General features: G+C 35.9%; 1 protein-coding gene across 5 annotated transcripts in view; it reads left to right on the top strand.

Moving 5' to 3' along the window:
* The window catches only part of Sbf (SET domain binding factor), a 302684-nt gene that overhangs the window by 66275 nt on the left and 224291 nt on the right, over positions 1-12118 (top strand). For all 5 annotated transcript variants that reach the window (XM_070094967.1, XM_070094968.1, XM_070094969.1 and 2 more), the window contains exon 12: positions 6890-7062. In XM_070094967.1, the coding sequence (XP_069951068.1) occupies positions 6890-7062 (173 nt within the window). The remainder of the gene's footprint in view (positions 1-6889; positions 7063-12118) is intronic.

Below are 12118 nucleotides of genomic sequence, written 5' to 3'. Positions count from 1 at the left end.
AGTTTGGAGGGATATGTTGTGTATCTCTATACGTATATGCTTCTAAACTGTTATATTCTGAGCACCTCTGCAAAAGCAGTGATAATGTGTGAGTGTGGTGAAAGTGTTGAATGATGATGAAAGTATTTTCTTTTTGGGGATTTTCTTTCTTTTTTGGGTCACCCTGCCTCGGTGGGAGACGACCGACTTGTTGAAAAAAAAAAAAAAAAAAAAAAAAAAAAAAAATGTATATATATATATATATATATATATATATATATATATATATATATATATTATATATATTAAATATATATATTATATATATAATATATATTATATATATATTTTATATATATATATTATATATGTATATATTATATATATATATATACATTATATATATATATATATATATATATATATATATATATATATATATATATATTTTTTTTTTCAACAAGTCGGCCGTCTCCCACCGAGGCAGGGTGACCCAAAAAAGAAAGAAAATCCCCAAAAAGAAAATACTTTCATCATCATTCAACACTTTCACCACACTCGCACATTATCACTGTTTTTGCAGAGGTGCTCAGAATACAACAGTCTAGAAGCATACACATATAAAGATACACAACATATCCCTCCAAACTGCCAATATCCCAAACCCCTCCTTTAAAGTGCAGGCATTGTACTTCCCATTTCCAGGACTCAAGTCCGACTATATGAAAATAACCGGTTTCCCTGAATCCCTTCAATAAATATTACCCAGGGAGGTACTACCGTCCTGCCAAGTGAGTGTAAAACGAAAGCCTGTGATTGTTTTACATGATGGTAGGATTGCTGATGTCTTTTGTCTGTCTCGTAAATATGCAAGATTACAGGCATGTCTTGCTACTTCTACTTACACTTAGGTCACACTATACATACATGTACACATTTATTTATACACACTCATCTGAGTTTTCTTTGATTTTTATCTTAATAGTTCTTGGTCTTATTAATTTTCCTTTTATATCCATGGGGAAGTGGAATAAGAATCTTTCCTCCGTAAGCCATGCGTGTTGTAAAAGTCAACTAAAATGCCGGGAACAATGGGCTAGTAACCCCTTTTCCTGTAAAGATTACTAAAAAGAATAAAAAGAATATATATATATATATATATATATATATATATATATATATATATATATAATATATATATAATATATATATATATATATATATATATATATACGTATATATATATATATATATATATATATATATACATACATACATCTAGGTTTTTCTCCTTTTTCTAAATAGCTCTTGTTCTTTTTTATTTCTTCTATTGTCCATGGGGAAGTGGAAAAGAATCTTTCCTCCGTAAGCCATGCGTGTCGTATGAGGCGACTAAAATGCCGGGAGCAATGGGCTAGTAACCCCTTCTCCTGTATACAATTACTAAAAAAGAGAAGAAGAAAAACTTTATAAAACTGGGTTGCTTAAATGTGCGTGGATGTAGTGCGGATGACAAGAAACAGATGATTGCTGATGTTATGAATGAAAAGAAGTTGGATGTCCTGGCCCTAAGCGAAACAAAGCTGAAGGGGGTAGGAGAGTTTCAGTGGGGGGAAATAAATGGGATTAAATCTGGAGTATCTGAGAGAGTTAGAGCAAAGGAAGGGGTAGCAGTAATGTTAAATGATCAGTTATGGAAGGAGAAAAGAGAATATGAATGTGTAAATTCAAGAATTATGTGGATTAAAGTAAAGGTTGGATGCGAGAAGTGGGTCATAATAAGCGTGTATGCACCTGGAGAAGAGAGGAATGCAGAGGAGAGAGAGAGATTTTGGGAGATGTTAAGTGAATGTATAGGAGCCTTTGAACCAAGTGAGAGAGTAATTGTGGTAGGGGACTTGAATGCTAAAGTAGGAGAAACTTTTAGAGAGGGTGTGGTAGGTAAGTTTGGGGTGCCAGGTGTAAATGATAATGGGAGCCCTTTGATTGAACTTTGTATAGAAAGGGGTTTAGTTATAGGTAATACATATTTTAAGAAAAAGAGGATAAATAAGTATACACGATATGATGTAGGGCGAAATGACAGTAGTTTGTTGGATTATGTATTGGTAGATAAAAGACTGTTGAGTAGACTTCAGGATGTACATGTTTATAGAGGGGCCACAGATATATCAGATCACTTTCTAGTTGTAGCTACACTGAGAGTAAAAGGTAGATGGGATACAAGGAGAATAGAAGCATCAGGGAAGAGAGAGGTGAAGGTTTATAAACTAAAAGAGGAGGCAGTTAGGGTAAGATATAAACAGCTATTGGAGGATAGATGGGCTAATGAGAGCATAGGCAATGGGGTCGAAGAGGTATGGGGTAGGTTTAAAAATGTAGTGTTAGAGTGTTCAGCAGAAGTTTGTGGTTACAGGAAAGTGGGTGCAGGAGGGAAGAGGAGCGATTGGTGGAATGATGATGTAAAGAGAGTAGTAAGGGAGAAAAAGTTAGCATATGAGAAGTTTTTACAAAGTAGAAGTGATGCAAGGAGGGAAGAGTATATGGAGAAAAAGAGAGAGGTTAAGAGAGTGGTGAAGCAATGTAAAAAGAGAGCAAATGAGAGAGTGGGTGAGATGTTATCAACAAATTTTGTTGAAAATAAGAAAAAGTTTTGGAGTGAGATTAACAAGTTAAGAAAGCCTAGAGAACAAATTGATTTGTCAGTTAAAAATAGGAGAGGAGAGTTATTAAATGGAGAGTTAGAGGTATTGGGAAGATGGAAGGAATATTTTGAGGAATTGTTAAATGTTGATGAAGATAGGGAAGCTGTGATTTCGTGTATAGGGCAAGGAGGAATAACATCTTGTAGGAGTGAGGAAGAGCCAGTTGTGAGTGTGGGGGAAGTTCGTGAGGCAGTAGGTAAAATGAAAGGGGGTAAGGCAGCCGGGATTGATGGGATAAAGATAGAAATGTTAAAAGCAGGTGGGGATATAGTTTTGGAGTGGTTGGTGCAATTATTTAATAAATGTATGGAAGAGGGTAAGGTACCTAGGGATTGGCAGAGAGCATGCATAGTTCCTTTGTATAAAGGCAAAGGGGATAAAAGAGAGTGCAAAAATTATAGGGGGATAAGTCTGTTGAGTGTACCTGGTAAAGTGTATGGTAGAGTTATAATTGAAAGAATTAAGAGTAAGACGGAGAATAGGATAGCAGATGAACAAGGAGGCTTTAGGAAAGGTAGGGGGTGTGTGGACCAGGTGTTTACAGTGAAACATATAAGTGAACAGTATTTAGATAAGGCTAAAGAGGTCTTTGTGGCATTTATGGATTTGGAAAAGGCGTATGACAGGGTGGATAGGGGGGCAATGTGGCAGATGTTGCAAGTGTATGGTGTAGGAGGTAGGTTACTGAAAGCAGTGAAGAGTTTTTACGAGGATAGTGAGGCTCAAGTTAGAGTATGTAGGAAAGAGGGAAATTTTTTCCCAGTAAAAGTAGGCCTTAGACAAGGATGTGTGATGTCACCGTGGTTGTTTAATATATTTATAGATGGGGTTGTAAGAGAAGTAAATGCGAGGGTCTTGGCAAGAGGCGTGGAGTTAAAAGATAAAGAATCACACACAAAGTGGGAGTTGTCACAGCTGCTCTTTGCTGATGACACTGTGCTCTTGGGAGATTCTGAAGAGAAGTTGCAGAGATTGGTGGATGAATTTGGTAGGGTGTGCAAAAGAAGAAAATTAAAGGTGAATACAGGAAAGAGTAAGGTTATGAGGATAACAAAAAGATTAGGTGATGAAAGATTGAATATCAGATTGGAGGGAGAGAGTATGGAGGAGGTGAACGTATTCAGATATTTGGGAGTGGACGTGTCAGCGGATGGGTCTATGAAAGATGAGGTGAATCATAGAATTGATGAGGGAAAAAGAGTGAGTGGTGCACTTAGGAGTCTGTGGAGACAAAGAACTTTGTCCTTGGAGGCAAAGAGGGGAATGTATGAGAGTATAGTTTTACCAACGCTCTTATATGGGTGTGAAGCGTGGGTGATGAATGTTGCAGCGAGGAGAAGGCTGGAGGCAGTGGAGATGTCATGTCTGAGGGCAATGTGTGGTGTGAATATAATGCAGAGAATTCGTAGTTTGGAAGTTAGGAGGAGGTGCGGGATTACCAAAACTGTTGTCCAGAGGGCTGAGGAAGGGTTGTTGAGGTGGTTCGGACATGTAGAGAGAATGGAGCGAAACAGAATGACTTCAAGAGTGTATCAGTCTGTAGTGGAAGGAAGGCGGGGTAGGGGTCGGCCTAGGAAGGGTTGGAGGGAGGGGGTAAAGGAGGTTTTGTGTGCGAGGGGCTTGGACTTCCAGCAGGCATGCGTGAGCGTGTTTGATAGGAGTGAATGGAGACAAATGGTTTTTAATACTTGACGTGCTGTTGGAGTGTGAGCAAAGTAACATTTATGAAGGGATTCAGGGAAACCGGCAGGCCGGACTTGAGTTCTGGAGATGGGAAGTACAGTGCCTGCACTCTGAAGGAGGGGTGTTAATGTTGCAGTTTAAAAACTGTAGTGTAAAGCACCCTTCTGGCAAGACAGTGATGGAGTGAATGATGGTGAAAGTTTTTCTTTTTCGGGCCACCCTGCCTTGGTGGGAATCGGCCGGTGTGATAATAAAAAAAAAAAAAAAAATATATATATATATATATATATATATACCAAAGATTGTTTTTATATGCTAGTAAAAATGATAAATTGTTTTGTGTATTAAGTATCCCGAACTCTCATATTACTGCACTGGTTGAAGGAAAACTAGTGTTTTTGTAATACCCAGTGTTTTTAGTGCTTGTAACTGCAAAATAAGTCACCATGGACCCTAAGAAAGCTTCTAGTGCCATCCCTGTGGTAAAAAGGGCAAGAATTAGTATGGAATTGAAAAGAGAGATTAAGGAAATGTGTGAAAAGTGGGTTGAACTGCAAACCTTTACAGATGAAAATCACCCTTGACACAGCTACTGCAAGCCGTGTTGGCAACCTGTACAATGACAATGTTATGGCCCATTTTAGGAAAGTCTTAAAGGAACAGGAGGTACAAAGTTCTATGGACAGATTTGTTGTGCATCAGAGGTCCAGTGACTCTCAAGCTGGTCCTAGTGGCATTAAAAGAAGAAGGGAAGTAACCCCGTAAAAGGACTTGCTACCTCAAGTCCTAATGGAAGGAGATTCCCTTTCTAAACAATAACTTCCACACACTCCCCTCCTTCCATCCCATCAATCATCACCAGATCTTCAATAAAGGTAAGTGTCATGTATTCTATTCTTAGTAGAGTAGTAATTGTGCATGTCTTCTTCAGTTTGTATGTATTAAAATTAATATTTCATGTGGTAAAAATTTTTTTTTTTTCATACTTTGGGGTGTCAGGAACGGATTAATTTGATTTCCATTATTTCTCATGGGAAAATTAATTCGGCTAACGATAATTTCAGCTTACAATGAGCTCTCAGGAACGGATTAATATCGTAAGGCGAGGGTCCACTGTATATTTATTTATTTAATTTATTTATTTAAATCTATTATAAAGCTATTAGTTTTAGTTTTTCATTGCATAACTTGTCTTCCAGGAATAAAATCTCTGTTCATCTTGAAGGTTTATATACATAATGGAAATCTTGAAAAGCATGAAACATTTAAATCATACTATAATAATGAAATAATGCAAGTGGTATTTCATTTGTTGTTTTAACACGCTGGCCATCTCTCACTGAGGTAGTGACCCAAACAAGAAGAAAAACACTCAACATCATTCACTCTAGTACTGCCTTGCCAGAGGTGCTAGAATTTTACAGTTCAGATGCCCCTCCCAACTGTTAATATCCCCATCCCTCCATAGTGTAGGCACTATTTCCCATCTCCAGTACTAAAGTCTGACCAACTGGTTTTTCCTGAATCACTTCACTAATGTTACCTTGCTCACACCAACAGCTCATCAAAGTCCAAAAACTATTTGATTCCACTCATATCTAACATGTTTGTACATATTTACTGGTTGTCCAGGCCCTCTGTGATAAACTCCTGTTTTGTATTAGATTCTGCATATTTTAATCCCACACCTCTCCCCAACACTCTTAACATTCACTTCTTTTACAACCCCATCTATAAATGTTAAACAACCGTAGTGACATCGTGCATCTCTAAGGCCTACTTTTGATGGAAAATAATCTCTCTCCTTGAAAATGCCATTTTTATTCTTCATAAGATTTTAAAAGAATAAAGCAAGAGTATTTTGCTGCCATACTTTCCTGGCATCCATAGTTAATGTGAATTTTTCAGTGGTGTACTTGTTAAAAATTGCTTCTTATATTTTTCTATGAATTGGCCTCTCTTTCTATTTTCCATTGTAAAGATTTTTGTTTAATCACTCACCCTAGCGATTAAATGACTGACGTGTTGAAAAAAAATCATAAAACTCTTCCTCCTTTTACTTTCATCTTCATAAAAATGGTCTTTTCTTAATAGTATTTCACTTTAGTTTCTTGCATTAAATTCTGTAGAACTCTGGCAGCTTTTGTAATTTTCTCTTTCTGGTATGAATACTGATTTATCAAGAGAAAGATCAAGAACCCTTGGCAGAGGTAAGATAAAGCTAGAAAGACAGCTAGGCTTATAATGTCTTAACCCTTTAAATGGTTGCCTTGGTACTTGTAAAAGGCTCTTGATCAAACCTGATTATCTTTTAGATTTTATTAAGAAAGGTGAGGGTAGCTCCAGTTCCTTGAATCAAGAACCTTTCACATGTATCAAGGCACCCTCTTTGAAGGTTTAAGACATTATGAACCTAACTTTATATATATCTTTGGCTTACACTTAGCATAGCCTACTCTCACACTAATTTGAGAAATTGAACTTGCTGTTTTTTTTCTTTTGACATTAATATTTTTCTACAGGAACTTGCTCAGCAGCTGTATAGCAATGAGAACCCTAACCCACAACCATTTGTTGCTAAGATTCCAAAGCCTACTGAAGGTTCATTTACTCGAATTCACCAACCTGTGTTCCCACACATTGATGCTCAAAAAGTTCAGAGTATCATTGATGAAGGAACAGCCAAAAAAGTAAAGTGAGTATTTTTAATTTATTATATGTAAAAAAAAATAAAATTTTGTTGCTTGGTCTCTGTGATAATTGCATTTTGAGTACATATTCAGTACAAACAGTCACACATTTTGGAACACTAGTATTATCACCCATATGTAATTATGTATTTTAGTTCCAGCTCTTGGTCTTGCCTCTTAGCTTTCAACCAGCTGGCATGATTGAGCTCTCTTCTATTTGCTGTTGGTCTCCTGTTAGAAGATAGTTTCCACTATGTCATTGCTCAGCTCATTTTACTTGTCTGGTACTCTCACACTGAAAAAATATGCACATATTTGCAAGCTTAGCCTGTGCTTTGTTGTTTTGTTATATGTGCTTCAGAAGGCAAATTTAGAGAGGGTTATTTTTTTTATATATTTTTTTTTTTGAACTCTGCAAGCGTTTTCCCTTCCAGACGGTTTTCTGTTTGTGGTCTCTGTCCATTTCCCAGCTTAAACCTTATTTTGGATATTCATTATTTTCTGGGAATGTCAGATTGAATCAAGCATTTTTATTATTACTGTACATTTTTATTCTCTAAATGCTTCAGATTGTAAGGGCAAGTTAGAAGTTTGCCTATAGTAATTGATTTCAGATGAATCTCCACTTTTGTAGCTTGGTGTAACTCTACCTAAAGTAAGTACATGAGGAAAAGTTTTGGTTTCAGTTGAGGCATTAAAGAAATCTAGAAAAGTAAATAGATCTGGGGTGGAGGGACAAAAATTGTCCTAGGAGGGGTTTGAGGGAGGAGGTAAAGTAGGTTTTGAGTGCTGGGGACTTGAACATCCAGCTGGCTTGTCTGAGCACATTAGATCAGAGTGAGTATAGGCAAGTGATTTTGTGACTTAAGGTGTGATGTACACAAATAGCCCACACATAGAAGAGAGGAGCTTACGACAACATTTCGGTCCGACTTAGACCAAGTCGCACCAAAACATCTCTCTATGTGCGGGTTATTTGTGTATTGTTCCAGTCATGGTATTGTGACTTTTTTTGTTATTTAAGGTGTGATGGTGGAGTATAAGGAAGATAACATGATGAGACGCAGAAAAAATGGTTACCAGACTTGAATCTTCAAGGTGGGAAGTACAGTGCCTATATTCTGAAGGAGTGGCGAAGGTGTTACAGTTTGGAGGGCCATCTGAACTGTAATGTTAGCATACTTCTTCCAAGACGAGTTGAATGAATGACAGTGAATGGTTCTGTTTTCTGTTCTCACACCCTGCCTCAGTGGATGATTTACGGTGTGTTAAAAAAGTGTTAACCGGTTAGTGACAGTCCATGCTCAGCTTTTTTCAGTGAATTTTTTTTTTTTTTTTTTTTTAGTGCACAGGCTGTATCCCACTGAGGCAGGGTGACCTAAAAATAAAAACAAAAGTTTTTCTTTTTAGGTTTAGTAATTTATACAGGAGAAGGGGTTACTAGCCCCATTCTCCTAGCATTTTAGTTGCCTCTTACAACACGATGATTTATGGAAGAATTCTTTTCCACTTCCCCATGGATTGAGTGAAGGTATAGTAGTTTTAATTCATGCTTTATCCTTTAGTGGATTTATTATTAAGAGTACTCTGAGGGTGATAGATATAGGTTAATATCTGTAAGACATTCTCTAACCTGGGATAGGGAGTTCGAGATTTTTCTGGATGGGTTGGACCTTATATTTGAGAATTTTTTTTTAGTTTATTTACTGTTTCAGTGATTGAGATGGGAAGTTCATTAGGTTTACATATACTGTGTAATCTTTTTTGTCTTAGTAATTTTATTAGGAGCTAACTGGAACTAGATTGTGCATCTTTTTGATATGCTGGATGTCTTCCACTGAAATTAGGGTAATGTGAAAAAGAGACACTTTCACCATCATTCACTCAAACACTGTCTTGCCAGAGCTGCACAGATGCATATACAGTGGAACATCTACTTGCGAGTTTAATCCGTTCCATGACCTTGCTTGCAACTGGATTTGCTCGTTTGCAGAGTCAATTTTCCTCATTTAACCCTTAAACTGTCCAAACAGATCTATGTTCACGTGCGTAGTGCTCCAAAAGTAGATCTACGTTTTTTTTTACATATTTTCAAATATAACAAAAATACGTTGATCAAAGTTTTTTTTACACGTTTTCAAATGTAAAAAAACAAAAAGAAGATCTACTTTTTTACATACTTTCAAATGTTGAAAAAACGTAGATCTACATTTGGACTGTTTAAGGGTTAAATTAATTGAAATGAAATTAATCCGTTCCAGTGAAATTCTGTGCTTCAATAATTTCGCTAATATCAACTCTACGGCTTATTTATCTATCTCACTTCATCTAATATGACATAATAAACAATATAAATAACATAGAAACCTGATATATATACTCTAAAATGAATAAAATATGTATATAATTCTTGTATGGGCGGTGTCGGTGGTGGACGAGAGTTTGCCTGGAGACCGGACAAAATACTTCTTGAATAATTTCACTAATATCATCTATACGGCTTACTTATCTATCACAATTCATCTAATATGACATAAGAAACAGTATAAATAACATAGAAACCTGATATATACTCTAGAATGAATAAAAGATGTCATGATATATGTGGCGGCAGCAGCGACGAGTGTTTGTCTGGAGACATGACAAAATATTTCTTGAATATTTCGCTATCATCAACTCTACGGCTTATTTATCTATCACAGTTCATCTAATATGAAATAATAAACAATATAAATAACACAGAAACCTGATATATACTCTAGAATGAATAAAATATGCCATTATGTAACGTGGAGGCGGCCACAACCGCTCCATGTTGTGGTAAACACTGCCATCTAGTGACGGCCTTTTGAAGCCATCTATTATTATAATTATTATTATGTAGCACATTATTATATATGTACTATTATTATTATTATATGTATTATTATAATTATTATTGTATTACAGGTCTCCCTCAATATTCGCGTTTTCAACTTTCGCGGGCTTCACACATTCGCGAATTCCCAACCGCCAAATTCCCAGCTGCCAAATCATATTTAAGTTTACCGCCACGAGTCCTTACTACCCTCCCTCCAACCCCTGCAACTGGCAGCCAGCCCTCCCACCACTGTGTGGTGAGTGTTCTGCTTGTTCATTATTTGCTATTAAACTACAGTTTAAATAATGTAAACCCATCCATGACTGCATATTAGAATGGCTATTCGGACAGGTATTGGAAGGTGACATCATGTGTTTACTCTTGAACACAGCAAAGAATCAAACATTTCTGCTACTGCTAATAATAATATTAATATAATAATAATAATAATAATAATAAATACGATAGAATTGAAGAAGGAAATTGTACAAAAATACGAGGGCTGAAGCAGTGGTGGAGGAAGTGGTTGACGCATCGTCGGTGTGGCTTTGTTTATGCTGGAGTGAGTATTAGTCTCTGTGCTCTTCCAAACATTTCACAATAATTCATTGTATTTGGTGCATGTACATTGAGTGTGACTGGAGTGGTTGAGGCAGTGGTAGAGGCAGTTATAGAGGCAGTGGGTGAGGCAGCAGTTGAGGCAGTGGTAGAGGCAGTGGGTGAGACAGTGGTAGAGGCAGTGATATTTACTAACATATATGTTATAAATAACAATAGTACATTATGAATAACATTTATTATTATTATTAAAAAAAAAAATGTTAGTAAATACCACTGCCTCACCCACTGCCTCTACCATTGCCTCAACCACTCCAGTCACACTCAATCTACAAGCACCAAATACAATGAATTATTGTGAAATTTTTGGAAGAGCACAGAGACTAATACTCACTCCAGCATAAACAAAGCCACACTGACGATGCGTCAACCACTTCCTCCACCACTGCTTCAGCCCTCGTATTTTTGTACAATTTCCTTCTTCAATTCTATCGTATTTATTATTATTATTATTATTTTTATTATTTTTATTATTTTTATTATTTTATATTATTATTATTATTATTATTATTATTATTATTATTATTATTATTATTATTATTATTATTAGCAGTAGCATAAATGTTTGATTCTTTGCTGTGTTCAAGAGTAAACACATGATGTCACCTTCCAATACCTGTCCGAATAGCCATTACAATATGCAGTCATAAATGGGTTGACATTATTTATACTGTAGTTTAATAGCAAATAATGAACAAACAAAACAATCACCACACAGTGGTGGGAGGGCTGGCTGCCAGTTGTGGGGGGTCGGAGGGACTTGCAGTGGTGGAGGCAGTGGTATTTAATAACATACATGTTGTTAAGGCATAACGTATGTATTTAGTACAATTTACGACGTTTTCATGTATTTTATGATTGTTCATGGTTCAACAAGTTAAGGAAGCAGTATTGTATTATATTTCCCTACAATATATAGGGGCACCAAACATTCACGATTTTTCAACATTTGCAAGGCTCTTGATCCCCTAACCCTCGTGAATGTTGAGGGAGACCTGTATATTATTATACGTATTATTATTATTATGCATATTATTATATGTATAATATTATTATTCTTATTGTATTATATTATTATACGTACTATTATTATTATGCATATTATTATACATATTAATATTATTATTATTATTATTATTATTATTATTATTATTATTACAATATAAATAATTTGTAATTTTTATTCACACAAAAAATATAAGATTTACTGTTATGCCTTATTGCAATAATTGTATAAATAATGTCAACCCATTCACGACTGCATATTGGAATGGACAGTGACGTCATTTGTTTACTCTTGAACATAGCCAAAACAATCGAACATTTCTCCTGTGTTGAACTCAATTTCAAGGTACTTTTCATCACGAAAGCAATCAAAATCATATCTATTTCTGTAATATATCTTCCATTAGCAGTTTGGAGGGATGTGTTGTGTATCTTTATACGTATATGCTTCTAAACTGTTGTGTTCTGAGCACCTCTGCAAAAACAGTGATTATGTGTGAGTGGGGTGAAAGTGTTGAATGACGATGAAAGTATTTTCTTTTTGGGGATTTTCTTTCTTTTTGGGTCACCCAGCCTCG

Source organism: Cherax quadricarinatus, chromosome 48 (assembly GCF_038502225.1).
Source record: "Cherax quadricarinatus isolate ZL_2023a chromosome 48, ASM3850222v1, whole genome shotgun sequence".
NCBI lineage: Eukaryota > Metazoa > Arthropoda > Malacostraca > Decapoda > Parastacidae > Cherax > Cherax quadricarinatus.
This window is presented reverse-complemented; position numbering and strand designations above follow the sequence as displayed.